This window comes from Papio anubis, chromosome 6, assembly GCF_008728515.1.
Source record: "Papio anubis isolate 15944 chromosome 6, Panubis1.0, whole genome shotgun sequence".
NCBI lineage: Eukaryota > Metazoa > Chordata > Mammalia > Primates > Cercopithecidae > Papio > Papio anubis.
The window spans coordinates 67,518,419-67,534,263 of NC_044981.1; the positions used below are offsets into that span (position 1 = coordinate 67,518,419).

Consider the following 15,845-nt stretch of genomic DNA (forward strand, 5'->3'; position numbering starts at 1 on the left):
AAAATATTAGAAGGTTATGTTTATTACGATTCATCTAGTGATTGGGAAAAGCTACTTTTTTCTGTACTTATCGAGTAATTTTGGAGTCATAGCTACATTTCTAAGTTAACAACTGAAAGACGCCTCATTTTGGTAATCTGGAACTAAATTATTTTTCTCACATAATTAAATATTTCATGTTGATGTTTCCCTGATCAGTAATTTCCTCAAAGTCAATGTTTAGTGAAGTATAGTGACTAACTTGGGGAGCTAAACATAAATATTTTATAAAGGGCCCTGATGTTTTTTCATAAAACAGGCTGAATAGAGCTCCAGCCAAGAAATGTCTCTGAACCTTTCCACTCAGCCCTATCCTCTCTGAACTGCAGAGGAAAGCACTTAATTGTGTAGAAAACAATGTACTGTATATACTGTGCTACAGGCTTTTAGTATAATATTTTAATTAAAGAATTAATCCAAAAATCTTACTTGGTAAAATCCCCTTGTTTCTATATGTCTTTGGTGTAATGAGGAGAAAATACTGATAAAATGTTATCCTTAGAGAACAAACATTTCTTTTAAAATTAGCTCAGTGTGTACTGTATTAGTCTTCGTAAGTTTTCAGTAGTAATGTAATTTACTTTTTTAAAAAAGTTTAACAATGTCCTTTACATTTCATAAACCAACCAGACACAGAGGTATCTGTTTGCCTTACTGTTGTGCAGGATCTCAGCGAATCAGTGATAGTGACATCTCAGATTATGAGGTTGATGATGGTATTGGCGTAGTTCCTCCAGGTGCGTGAGTGAAGAGCATGGCCCTGCTTCACTGTGCTGCTTTGCTTGTTTTCTCTGTCAGCTTCCAGACCTCTTTGGGATACTAAACTGAAGATTTATATCACAGAGAAATCAGTATTATATTATTCCATGGTGACTTACATTTCAAATTATTATGTTTATTTTATTTTATTTTATTTTATTTTTAGACGGAGTCTCACTCTGTCACCCAGACTGAAGTGCAGTGGCCTGATTTCGGTTCACTACAAGCTCTGCCTCCCGGGTTCATGCCATTCTCCTGCCTCAGCCTCCCTTGTAGCTGGGACTACAGGCGCCCGCCACCACACCCAGCTAATTTTTTGTATTTTTAGTAGAGACGGGGTTTCACCGTGTTGGCCAGGATAGTCTCGATCTCCAGACCTCGTGATCCGCCCGCTTTGGCCTCCCAAAGTGCTGGGATTACAGGCGTGAGCCACCGTGCCTGGCCACATTTCAAATTATTAAGAAAGTTTTAAATGTACTAGTCTCTGCTAATTAGCATTCCCACTTATTTTAGTGAGGTTCTTCCATAGAAACATGGCTAACTAGGTGAAACAAATCATTATTTCACAATGCTCTGAGCATAAGTGAAAATATGAATTTTATCTTGAAAAGATGGGGTTATTAAAAATTCCGTTGTTCTATGTTTTATATTGCATTTCTATGATTTTCCTTCCACCATTTCTGAAAATAATGTAGCCTTCCATGGAATATACTGAGAAAAGTGCATGGCCAGGTTTAAAATTGCATGTGTGGCCTGGCTATAACTTTTAAAGCTTTTGTGATGTGTTCCCCACTGATTGTAGCTAGAATGTGTGTATATGTTTTAAAATAGTAATATGTTTAAGAAAGATGAAGTACTCATTTGAAGTGAACATCTTTTTGTCATTGTGTAAGTTAGTAAGACTTCTGTGATGTTCTACGTTTTAAATGTTTCTCATCTGACTTTTGTCAGAGAAGTGTGTAAAATCAAGTGATAAAGACTTTCTTGGCACTAATTCTATACTTTTTAAAAATTTACTAATGAGAGGAGAAGTAAATATTCAAATAAGAAGAAATGAAAGAGACAGTCTTAAAATGTATAAATATGAATTTTAAAGGCAGTTTTTAAAGACAATATTGAAATGTATGCCCTTCATTTATGTAATTTCTCAGATGGTAGTGTACTTAATTTGAGGGCAATGGTTTTGCTCAAGTTGATAAATTCTACCATACTAACTTCACAGTTTGGAGAGATGCATACAACTTTACTAAAACTGGGAGAAAATTATGGAGAGTTCTCTAAAATCAAGTTGCATTTGTTCCCTATAATTCAGAGAAAATATAGTATGTATGTAGGTATGTATGTATTTAAGACAGAGTCTCACTCTGTCGCTAGGCTGGAGTGTAGTGGCACGATCTTGGCTCACTGAGACCTCCATCTCCCAGGTTCAGGTGATACTCCTGCCTCAGCCTCCGCAGTAGCTGGGACTACAGGTGCGCACCACCATGTACAGCTAATTTTTATATTTTTAGTAGAGACTGGATTTCACCATGTTGGCCAGGATGGTCTCGATCTCTTGACCTTGTGATCTGCCCACCTCGGCCTCCCAAAGTGCTGGGATTACAGGTGTCCACCATGCGCAGCCAAAAATGTAGTATTTAATCACTGTGTGAAAGTAGAAAATATTGTTAAAATAATAAATCTAGTGCTGTGAAAATCTATATACTTATATATTAATCTTTAATGTCAGTGTATTGGTGAGAGATTTAGATCATACTGGAGAGCATTTCATTTTTGCTTTCTGTTTTTATTTCTTAGAAGGCCATAATAATTACACACATTCTCAACAAAAAAGTTCACACAAAATGTAACATCATATTAGTTTGTCATTAAATTGAAAGAGTAAAGTGATTATACATTTAAATTAATTTGGGATATTCAAATAGGAATTAGATTATTCCTGGTGGAAAAATCATCACCTCTAACAAGAATCTTTACCATTAATCAACCTTAATGTTGTCATTACCAGTTTATCTAAATAGAATTTACTTCTTTGAGTGGTTCCCAATTTTTGTTCACCTGAAATTTCATATTTTTTGTTATGAGACAGGACAGTGAATGAAATAAATGGCCAATTAAATAAATCCTTACACAAATGATGAGTTTCTTCCTCTTTCTCTGAGAGAGCAACATGGATAACATCTTGTGAGAAGTCAAAGTGAGTTATGGAATCCACCAGAGATGGGATTAGTGCTTAAGTATCAACAAGGAGCACTGAATTCTAAATATACCTATATTCCATACTGAAATATACCATGTCCCTCAGAGTGTTTGCAAACATGCATAATCTCTGTTATACAGAAGCAGTATTTTTCAAATAATATTGTTCATTTTTATTTAGCATTTTAAAATGTAATGAGTCAAACTTTAATAGAATGTGACTAGTAACTTATAAAACCAATAAGTAATATTTTATGTTTCAAAGATCTCCTCATAAATTAAAGGAGATCATGTAATTCATTAATATTTTCAGATACACTCTTCATTGATCGATTGTGATTATGTGGTAGTATCTGTATGGCAAATATCGTTAGTCACATAGTAATATACAATACATTTTAAGTGAAGAGGAAAGATGAGTCAGTAAAATAAGGACAAGAAGCTAAAATAAAGTGAGGTGATAAGTTAGCACAGTGCATTCCTACGTACTTTTAAATGTTGGTTACAAATTTGCTTCTATATTTCTAGCATCCAATATGAAGAAAAAATTTGTTTAGATATGGAAGTCATCTTCTATATATGTTTAATGTACTCAAGGAAGTTCCTGGTTGTATATTATCTAGAGAAGCTCAAAAGCTCTATACAAAATGTTGTACTACAGGCAAAACTTAAACTTCCTAATGCCTTGGCTTTTCTAGAACACAAAATTCTCTGTTTTTGTTTCATGTGCTTACTATCTTTTTCCAGTTAGGGAAATATAGCAGGTTTTCAGCAGTTGAGACTGCCAGAGCCACATTTTATTAACTTTGTAGTTATAGCCTTATTGTTATTTAAAGTAAAAAATTTTAGCTGATTAAGAAGAATAAAAATGACCATATACAGAATGCCCTCATCTGAGGTGAGGAATCTAGCAACTTCAACCGGAAAATGAGAAAAAAGAATCTCTAATATCTAACTCTGAGTCAACTAAAACATTGGGATTACCACAAAATAGTTTCATCCTAGCCGGGCACGGTGGCTCATGCCTGTAATCCCAGCACTTTGGGAGGCCAAGGTGTGCAGATCATAAGATCAGGAGTTCCAGACCAGCCTGGCCAATATGGTGAAACCCCATCTCTACTAAAAATACAAAAATTAGCTGGGCCTAGTGGCACACACCTATAATCCCATCTATTTGGGAGGCTGAGGCAGGAGCATCACTTGAACACGGGAGGCAGAGATTGCAGTGAGCCAAGATCATCCAGCCTGGGCGGACAGCGAGATTCCGACTGGGAGAAAAAAAAAAAAAAAGTTTGATACCAGTCGTGGTTCTGAAGATAGAGTGCATGTTGTCAACAATAAATTAAACATCATGTGAAGAAAATAAAATTTTTTTTAAAAAGCAACTATAAATTTAAAAAGCAAAGAACTTTTTCTTTGTAAATTGCAAAGAACTATAAATGCATATTTATTTGAGATCATTTACTATAGAGTCAAATGTTAAAACTTTGAATATTATAGCATATGTTATATTCAAAATTACTTTGAGTCACCAAAATAGTACACATTGCCTTCAGTGTACTTTCTCTTTATGAATTCAGAACTTTCTAAGTTACATTGAAAGTTGTTAATATATTAAAAGTTTTAAGATTTCACTTGTTTCCTTAAAGTCCCTTCTTAATAGGACAAAAGAGACATTAATTTCTATATAAACACAAAGAATCCAAGAAACAAATTATATATCTTTAACAGCAAGATGCCAAAATTCTCTAAAATTTATTCTGTAATAATTAATTTTACAGAATCTATTTATATACCTTGAATATGCGCTTAAATCTCGAAATAGGGCTCATAAGTCAATATTGGCCTTCCATAAAATTATTGTATAATTGATACCAAATGGTAACTAAAAATGTTTAAGTAATTCAGACTATGGATTAATTGTCTTTAAAAAAACAGTCACTTTTTTTTTTTTTTTTACAATGAGCTATGTATTAATAGTGTATGCACTACATGTTAACTTAGTGGGTCTCTTTCTAGCCTTAATATTATAATTTCTAGTCTTAAAATTACAATATAATATTACATGTGAATAACAGACTTTTTACACAAAACTCAATAGCTTAGTTGGTATTTTGATAAGATAAAAAATTAAAGTATTTGAAATTATAAATTATACCATTTATGATCATTAAACATATGTTTTTACAGAGTGACAAAATGGTTGTATTTATTTGGTCTGAATATTGTCAAAGTAAGTGTAATGAAATGTTTGAAGTCCCTTAAAAGTAGGCATAAGATCATGGATTCACAGTATATAAACTGCTAGGGACTATTAGCCTGCCTTTACTCATGATGTTTCATAACATATTTTTGAGATAATGTGAGAGTTACCAAGTAAAAAATGAGCAACAGTTTTAGCTTCCCAGTTAAATTTAATGTATTTATGGTTTATGTATGTTTTATGTAGTTGTAAATATAGTTTTTTGTTTTTACTTTGGCCACATAATTTTTTAATTTTCCTTATGATAATAAAAGACAGTGACCCTTGTGAAAAAATTTTAAACTCTAAACTCTTATTTTGGTTTTGAGATTACTGTTTTATCTTAACCATATCAGAGACAATATAAACCTTAACTTCAGGGGAAAAGTAGCTGTTATAATTAATTTCAAATTGCAATATGTTAACTATATTATCTTAATTATGCTAATTAAAATAATTATGGAGTAGTTTCAGATGTGTAAGGCAGATTTGGCAGTTGGTTCTTTAGAAGGGTTCATTTTCTCTACATTATTGTGATCGTCATCTTCAGTCATATACTACATTTGAAAATTGCAGTATTATTTGTGGTTTCACAATCAGTATAATGGTATACTTAATCAGTATAATGGTGAAGATCTCCTACTCTTCTTTGTTAATTAAAACTGAAATAATATATTTGTTTTCTTATTAAAGAGGCCATTTGCAATCCAACTAAAGTAATTTATCCTCTACAATAAAATTGAAATGAATAATTTATTTAAATTTATTTAAATTTATTAAATATATTTCTAAGCATTGACTTGTATATTAACTATAGTTTCCTGTCAAGCGCTTCATTTGTGTTACTAAGTCACGAACTCATTCATTATTTACATTGAAACAGTATCCCAACTCATCATAATGTCTGAGGCATCAACTGTCATACTCGTATTAGTATCTCCATGGTACCTTTGAGCCAACTGTAACCTGTTTCAGTGCATGTATATGTTACACTCTATGTAGGTATACTTAACTGATTGCATGACATGTATTCTTCATAGATCAATGGCTGCTTTAGTGTAATTTTATATTTCTGTGTTAATGTTTGCATTACGGAAGAATACTGACTAAATGTTTTCTGTGTGTACTCTTGCCAGTAGGCTATAGGTCTAGTGCTAGAGAAAGTAAATCTACAACATTAACTGTGCCAGAACAGCAAAGAACAACTCATCACCGCTCACGTTCAGTATCTCCTCATCGCGGCAATGATCAGGGAAAGCCACGTTCACGTTTACCAAATGTGCCATTACAGAGGTAGGCTTTGAAATGGGCTCAGTGTCCCTGGCAGTGCCCCAGACATTTTTATTATAATGCAGTGTAAATTGCTGCAAAACTAACTGAAATGAAAAAATAGTTTGGTCAAATTATTTTTTTCAGAATTAACTGTAGGCAAAATGCTTTTTTATTCTTTGTCCAACCTATATGGCAGTCTATTTTAATCTGAATAAATTCCCCAGGGAGTAGAAATCGTTTGTGTCCTAGGAATAGTTTTTGAATAATTGGCTTGTATTCTGTTTGCTAGTTTTCTTTCTTGTTAGAAAAAAATTGTAGCAAATCAGAATTGTGGAGAGAAGTGGCAAAGAGGATAAGGTTGAGACAGAATGGACTTTGAAGAGTTTTAGGATTGTCTCTTTGAAGCACTTTAAATGATTGGAAATATAAATAAAACATATAATATACTGCTCTACTTCATTTTACTCTGATACACACTCCTGAAATTGTAATTAATTATGCCGATGAAAATTGTTTTTTGGTAGAAGTGTGAAAGAAGGTTGGAGAAATGCAGCCACAGGCAAAAATTCGTAGAAAATAAATACTCTTAACTCATTGATAAAATAGGTTTTGATTATGATGCAAATACTTTTCAGTGTTTATTTGCATATCACTGTCAGTTCCTTCACTTTAGTCTGTCTGCCTGTTTTGGGAAGATGAAACAATTTGACACATAGAATTTTGTAATCATTTTAGGAGTTTAGATGAAATTCATCCAACAAGAAGGTCACGTTCTCCAACCAGACACCATGATGCCTCCCGAAGTCCAGTTGATCATAGAGCCAGAGACGTGGATAGTCAGTATTTATCAGAACAAGACAGGTATTTGTCAAAATTATGATCTCAATGTTATGAATTTTTGTTCTGTTTTAATATATGCAGATATTGTGGCATAGCACATTAGAGAGTAAAAGTATCACTCAAAAATGAACTTCTCTCAAGCAACAGCTGTTAAGATATTCTAAAATGCAACTCTAGGAAATATTTGGCTAATATTATATTGTTATAATTATCCAATTTCTTTTACAAAATCAGAATTTATGCTTAGACAGCTTTAAAGGTACAGCTTGTTGACTTAGATGTTGACCTAAATTAAAGAAGGGAGCCTGCATAGGCAGTTTTTAAATACTTTATTTATTGTGGATCACAATATTTGAGGTATTAGTAATCATAAAAATTATGTTATTTATATAATTTAAAACATTGTGGATACATGTCATTTGAAAGTTAATTTCAGAGTTTCTATGAGGACTTCAATAATAATGTTTCTGTTATATATCTCTTTTCATAAAATCTCTTTCTAGAAAATGTCTAGAATACGAACTATTGAGATGAATTCTTATGGGGACATGTACTTAGATTTAATTCTGCATTTGTGAACTAATGTTTCATGGAAACAGTTACTATAAGTCTACATTATGAATCTGTTACTTTGCATGCCCACAGACTTTCTTCTTGAAGTAACCATATACCTGTACATTTAGCCTGATTATAAGCTCAGGATCTGATTTAAGGTTTTGTAATACCCACCTTGTTGAATATTCTCTTCTGGCTTTTTAAAATGGAGAAACTTTCAGTAGGAGTAGGGTCATGATAGTGGTGCTAAATGATTTTTTCGCCATGGAGTCAAGGACACAGAACCCAAGTAGAACTTCTTAACCTACCTAATTGCCATCCTACTGTAGAAAGTAGGGTTGTGACCTTCAAGAATGGAGTCACAATAGGTACCAGGATGAAGAGCTGCTCTGAGGAATAGGATTCCAGACATCTCAGCTTGAGTTGAATGAGGGCTGTTTTATCAACATTCATTTGGGACACCATGAGTTTAGGTGAGGAGGGAAAACACAGGGCTACTTGACCAGGGCAGTCAATATTGTGAAATTAATTTGGATATAAAGTATTAATTTTAAAATAAAAATTCTAATCAATTATATTGTTAGTTGGTTAATAAGAAACATAATATGGTATTGCATTTTCAGTGGCTATAAAAGCCAAGAAAACTACCATGCTTTAATTTGTTACAGAGATATAAAAATGTTCGGAGTTCCCATTGGTATCAGGCCAAATTTATAGTATTAAAAAAATGCTCAGTTGTCTATAATTGGAGACAGATTCCTATATCTTATTTGAGGAATATTTAATTTTGTTTTGTTTTAATATTCTATAAAATCATTTTGAAATACAATAGCAAATCAGCAACAGCTAGGACTTCAATCATAATATTTGTACTTTATTGTTTAAAATTTTTAAATGCTTTCATGTTTATTTTTGTTTAACCTCTCAAGCAAATATGCTAGTGCAGACAATCTGGTTTCTTCCCTTTTCATGTTTTCATTGGCATACCATTGGCATAACCCATGTCTCATAATTTATCTGTTTCACTCACCACCCATCCTGTCTGTGCAGTGAGCTTCTTATGCTGCCCAGAGCAAAACGAGGACGAAGTGCAGAATGCCTACATACTACCAGGTAAATACAGGGATTTGGTAATGGTGATTGTGTGTGATGACTCTCTTTCCATTCTATTATTCTTCCGTCTCTCCCTTAGTGGTATTATTACAAGCAGGTCAAATAAATTTCCCAAGTATTCCAAATTTGTTTTGTTTTATATTGAGGTTATGGAAGACGTTCCAAATATATTTCAGTTCTGATTCAGGCAGACTACTTTGCCATCTCCACATTCAAAAATCCAGAGACCAGTGGGCCTCTCTGGGACTGTTTTAATTCCTAAAACTGAGGAACCAGTTTCTGCAATTAAAATTCTAAATGCTCACTGTGAGTGCCCCCAACTTCCCACACATATTCCTGTCTAGTCACAAGAGGTCTAATCTGTGTATGGCAGTATCATTGTTTCATAATTGTGAGTTTGCTCTGTTTTAGTCTTTTTTTATTTCCTTTTAGAATTTATTGTTGTTTATATTCTGTTTGCTTTTGATAAAATCTTTAACAGTTCATTTTTAATGGCTGAGCTTCAGCTTCTTTCCTGATGAAAAATGAAGATGTTCAACCTGATCTTAACTATCCTAGCCCACTGGTTGTCAGAAATGCTGTAGTACAAACTTTCCCACAAAGGCATATAACAATATGAATACCTCTTTAGAAGCGACAAAATATATACTTTTTGCTTCTAAATTGGAGCTTAGAGCCTGATGCTTTATGTTAATCTCATTACATCTTTAATTTCATATCCAAAGTAAAACTTCTTACAGATTACTCATGGAGCATATTCTATAAATACTTAATGTATATTTGAAATGAATATAGAAGTTAAGGAAGTAGTAAGTCAGTGAAACAAACTTAACACATAATAACCAAACTCAAATATTTTAGCCAATGAAAAGTAAGAGGAAAGAGAAGGAAAGAGGTATAACCGCAGTACTTGCGATGCAAAGACAAATGCATGATTTATGATGTCTGTGTGTAATATGTAGTTCTGCCCAATAATGCAAACAAAATTGGGCTAATAAAATTTGTTTGAACTTTTTACAGTCTAAAATTATACTACTGATAACTGCTGCCATGTTTGCTTGAAGTGCCACAGGAAAAAATCGAGGAAATTATTAGTTCTATTTGCTGAGAAAAAAATGTAAAATCATGCATATTATAAAAACCTACTGAAAGTCAAAGCATAAACTATCCAGGTTTATTATGACTTGTTCTTCTTAACAAACAATTTCATAATAATAATGGTTTATTTACTAATTCTGAAAGTTTTCTCACAGTCCTGTTGATGTGACTAAAGCTGCAAAAGAAAAAAAAAAACACGCACACAAAACAAACACAAAAAAAATCATTACATTTTAAGCTACCTAGTATGTGCCTGGCACTCAGTGTATGAATATTTCTAGGATACTCACACCAGTAGTCTAAATATAATAACTAAAGGTATTTTTTCTTTCCCTTATTTTGTACTTGTAAAATATTATATACTTATATAATATTATATAATAGCTGCATCATTTTATACAATCTTATCCTTAAGATTGGTGCTTTGCTAATAATTCTGAGCTCTGCAAGTCCTATTTAATAGACCCTGTATGTTGACTTTGCATTTCCTGATTTAAGCAAATAATCATATTTGTATGTATACAACTTAAAAATAGATGAGTATTCAGTGAGGCAGATCACGTTCTGTAGACAGGTACTACAACAAGATAGGAAGCGGAAGCTGAGCTAGCCAAATGTGTCAGAGCAAAACGTATGTCACCAGTGGCTTTTCTCCTTCCTGTCTTTCATTCTGTAATGTGTAATGCTAAAAGTATGGAGATAGAGACAATATGAGTTCAAAAATATGTGCGTGTATGTATATATAATCTCTTCTATGTTTATATTCATGTATTTATAAAAACATTTATATCTGAATAAAAACGAATGTCAAAATGTGTAAATATATATAACCACAGCTTTATATGGATATATCAATAATATAATTTGGTTTCGTATAAACTATGGACATTTATTATTTATATAACTATCCATGGCTAAAATCTAAAGCTTTCAAAATACATCATACCATGTTCACTTAGGACTTTTAAAAATAAAGTCTGAGGATTTACTAGTCTCCAGTAAACATAAGGAAAATAACACTTATTTAATAACAAGCACAGTGTTAAATATTTAATGTACTTTATGTCAATTTCCTGACAGTAATTATATGTTATGAATATTATTATCCTGATTTTAGAGATGAGGAAAAAAGCTAAGAAAGTTTATTTGACGACTAATAGAGCAAGGATTCAAAATCAGATCTACTTGATATCTTCTGCTTAACTAGTTTTTCCAAAAATAGGGAAACTTGTCCTATGAGATGTTTCACCAATAAAAGTTTTTGTGAGTCAAATACATTTTGGAAACTTTGCAAATGAGTGTCTACCTTGAAATTTAGTACACACAGCATATTAAAGTCATGTTCTAAAGAAATCTGTATGTTTAATTTCTTTTCTCCCAAATTATTTAATTGCCCAACCTTTTTTTAGTAAAATGTGTCTCGAGGAAGTGGTAGTATAGAGAAAAAGTTGTAGTTGCCTTACTGTATCCTAGTGTGTCCTAAATATTGTATACGTGTTATCATATACCCCTGTTAAGTGGATGTTATTTCTCACATTTTGTGGATGTAGAAACAGGCTTGGAGACTTAATGGAATTATCCAGGTCACAGCCAATAAGTGGCAAAGCCAAGACAGGAACTTGAACATTCAGACTATAAATTTTGTGCTATTTTCTAGCTGTTTCCCATTCTATGTTGGTCCCATTCTTGAAAAAAAAAAAAATCACTTTTGAAGCAATACTTAGAAAAGTTTTATAGCAACCTATTACTAAAGATATTTGCCTGAGGTTAGGAGTTGAAAAGAAGACTCCACTGTCTAGAAAGGAGGCTAAATCCTTAGTTTCAGTAAAATTTGTCCTCAACTTGTACTTAATAAGGAGGAAGCTGAAGCGGGCAGATCACTTGAGGTCAGGAGTTTGAGACCAGCCTGGCCAACATGGTGAAACCCCATCTCTACTAAAGAAAAAGGAAAACAAAACCAAAAACACAAAAATTAGGTGGGCATGGTGGCAGGCGCTTGTAATCCCAGCTATTTGGGAGACTGAGAGAGGAGATTTGTTTGAACCCAGTAGGCAGAGGTTGCAGTGAGCCAAGATCACATCATTGCACTTTAGCCTAGACAACAAGAGCGAGACTCTCTCAAAAAAGAAAAGAAAAGAAAATGGCATTTTAGTTCATTTTTTAACTGAAGATTTATGAGATTTCCTTTGATTTGATCATTAATATAAACATGATTAAACCAGTGAGGTGTTTGATGTTTAGGAAGTCTTTGAGGCCGGGCGCGGTGGCTCAAGCCTGTAATCCCAGCACTTTGGGAGGCCGAGACGGGCGGATCACAAGGTCAGGAGATCGAGACCATCCTGGCTAACGCGGTGAAACCCCGTCTCTACTAAAAAATACAAAAAACTAGCTGGGCGCGGTGGCCGGCGCCTGTAGTCCCAGCTACTCGGGAGGCTGAGGCAGGAGAATGGCGTAAACCCGGGAGGCGGAGCTTGCAGTGAGCTGAGATCCGGCCACTGCACTCCAGCCTGGGCGACAGAGCGAGACTCCGTCTCAAAAAAAAAAAAAAAAAAAAAAAAAAGGAAGTCTTTGATAAATTTTTATTCCATTCCCTCTTGGTTGTGCTTTACTGCTAGCTGAAGTAGACGATAGATTTTCATAATTAGTCAATTAAATTTATAGAACGTTATTAAATTATCAAAAAATATATGGCTTGAACTAGTTTGTCCTTCATGGCATAGACAGTCCAGAAACCCTCACAGATTTTAAAGGAATCAGGTGCTGTTGGGCCAATTTTCTGCCGGTTCAAAATCCGTATTCTGGTTTGCATCTAATGCCTACCTTATCCTACTTCCAAAGGTAAATTTCCTGTGATTGGGTCTGGATCCAGACAGAAGCTGATAAGTAGAAAGAACTTGCTCCTCTGCAATCAATTCTTGGCTTTTTGCTGTTTTCTTTTTTTGCTGCTGTCTGGTACTATAACCAGCTGTGTCCCTGGAATGCTAGTCAACACTTTGTTTTGTTTTAGAACATTAACTCTTTTAGTCATATTGTAACTCCAAAATTATATAAATTAGTTGATTTTTACTTTTAGCTATGAGTTGTTTACTTCCATAGAAGTAGGCGTAATATTAAATCAGAGATTAAGTAGCACATTTAACTATTGATCAATAATTCCTAGAGTTTGGTCAGCAGGTATTTTTCTAATTCAGATAATTAAATAATGAGTATTTTATGAAGTCAAATGTCTATGATTTCATATTTTAATAATTGTCTTCCCTTCAAATAGTTATTGTGGTTCTTTTGAGAAAAAAGTGACAAAAGATTTATCTATATAGCTTTATAGGCCTCCTACTTTCTGAATATCTTAAAAAAATTGGTTTCATATATATTTTTCTGTTTCCTGCGTGTTTGTGTTGCTACGTTCCAGACATCTTGGTAGGCACTATAAAACATTACCTCCCAAGATGCCTTTATTACAGAGCAGTTCTCACTGGAATATTTACAGGTAAGAGCCACAACAGTGAGTCCCACCCAGTTATACAGTAATTCCTAATCCCTTGCCTACTAAAAATAGAAAATTCACATTCTAATAAAACATTAAATAGAAAATATTTACATTCTAATAAAATATTCTTTTGAAATAATTATACAGTGAGAAACATTAAATTAATGATATCTAAAATCGTTTTAACTATAAAACTTACTACTAGAATAATTCTCTAAATGAAATCTACTAACTCAAATGTCAGAAGTCTAGTTGCTTTGTCATTTGTATATTGTACTTGTTGATTTTAATTATAATTTATTTTATTTTTGTGTAATTTTAATTTGTGAAGCTCAGTTCTGCCTGCACATACTAAGACCAAATCAGTGACTAGACAGGACATTTCCCTTCATCATGAATGCTTTAACTCAAGAGTATTGAGATTTACTGATGAAATACTGGTTAGGTAAGAACATATGGAAGTGATATCTTCCATTTCCCTTGTCTATTGTTGTGAACCAAAACAGTTGAGTTGTAAAATTATTTCTCCTCTGATGTCCTTCATTTTGTTTTGGTGTGGCATCTGTTCTTGGTAATGAAATTCTAGGCATTTTGTTTTATTGCTTTCTGTATCCAGTTTTTTTCATAAGTAGGTGTGATTTAGTCTCATTTTTCAGTCTGAGACACTTCTAAAAATTATGCAAAGCAATTTAAGCATAATCTTTGTTTAGCTTCATTTTCTAAACAAAATTTTACACTGTCATTCTGTCAACTCTCTCACACCCTTATGAACTGAATCCCAGTGATTCTACATTTTGTGTAAAGGGGACATTATTTTATGCTTTACTCTCTAACATGGTCTTCCTTTCTTTGTTTTCTCTGTCTTTCTCTTCTACCACTGGATGCAATGCACTGGCACTAGTGAACTGCAGCCCTTTCTTGACAGGGCTAGGAGTGCTAGTACCAACTGCTTGAGACCAGATACTAGTTTGCATTCACCAGAACGAGAAAGGTATAAAATAAAGACTTTCTTAATTTCTTATCATTTGTACTAGTGATTTTTTTTCAATCACTTTGTTTTGTTTCATGACAGCCTCACAGGTTTATTCACTCATGTTCACTTTGCTAATTGTCTACATTTTCCCCTCCCTTATTATACATGTCTATGTAGAGATATGCGTACGTGGATAAACCCAAGGGTACACATACACATATTTCTATGAATGTTGTTGCAAATGGTGTGATGTAATTTGTAACTGCTTCTGGCTGCTGCTTTTCCCCTTTTGTTGCTGTTCAGTCGTTTTATTGACTATTCAGGAAGCCTTCAGTATGCTGATAATGTTATAGGGTCCAGTGAATTATCTGAAGGGGAGGATCACTTTCCTCTTAGTACCACTGATAAATAGTATTTATAGGTTTAACAACAATCTTATGTAAACTCATAACAGGAATTCTTTTTAAATAGAATACTTCCTTTGTATATCTACATTCATTTTTAATCAATCTACTCTTCAATATAATGTTTTACGATAAATTATGCTTTGACAACAAAAATGATGTTATTTATAGATTTCCTGATGCCTAACAAAAAGAAATACATATATACGTACACAGACAATTTTGCTTAAAACTTTAATGAATTCTGATTTCAATTCAAATATATTCATTGATGATGTGTTACACTGTCTCTTAGCTGTAAGCATCTAATTTTTCCATTGTGATGGAACTATTTTAATAGACTTAGTTATAATTGATAGTCTTGTTTATAATTGCTATCTCTTTTTAATTAGAGGTCATTCAGAAGACATTTGCATACTACCTCTTTACAAATCCTGAAGAAAAACATTTAGTTGTGCTAATGTAACCCACTTCTCCTTCTTAGTAGGCTACTCAAAGCTTTTCTTTAGGTATCTTTCTAATCTGAGTCTATTCATTTATTTGTAAGATATTTATTTCTGGAATTGAACAATAAGTACAGGTGTGTATATACCTTGTTTTAGCATCTTAAGAATTTACTTTTAAATTGTGTATTCTTTTATATTTGTAAAATGTGTAATAGAAAAAAGTGAAATTTAATTTGTCTTGTATCCCTTTTGTAATATAAATTTTAGTTGAAATGACTATAGAGTCTTCTAAAATCATAATTGGAATCGTTTTATCATTCTCTTTAGTCAAATATAACCCCTCCCCCAAATAATTTCAAGAGTAACAAGAAAATTTTAAAATATGTTTAGTTATTATTTTCTTACATGTTTCTGGTTA

At 33.0% G+C, this 15,845-nt stretch overlaps 1 protein-coding gene across 50 annotated transcripts in view; it reads left to right on the top strand.

Moving 5' to 3' along the window:
* RIMS1 (regulating synaptic membrane exocytosis 1) overlaps nt 1-15,845 on the top strand; it is a 492,346-nt gene that overhangs the window by 340,176 nt on the left and 136,325 nt on the right. For 19 of the 50 annotated variants that reach the window (XM_021937444.2, XM_009205504.4, XM_031667173.1 and 16 more), the window contains 5 exons: nt 705-776; nt 6,376-6,532; nt 7,247-7,372; nt 8,957-9,019; nt 14,506-14,595. In XM_021937444.2, coding sequence (XP_021793136.2) covers nt 705-776; nt 6,376-6,532; nt 7,247-7,372; nt 8,957-9,019; nt 14,506-14,595 — 508 coding nt within the window. Of the gene's footprint in view, nt 1-704; nt 777-6,375; nt 6,533-7,246; nt 7,373-8,953; nt 9,020-14,505; nt 14,596-15,845 lie in introns of those variants that run through there. The other 31 variants (XM_031667175.1, XM_021937434.2, XM_021937436.2 and 28 more) reach the window with 6 other exon arrangements.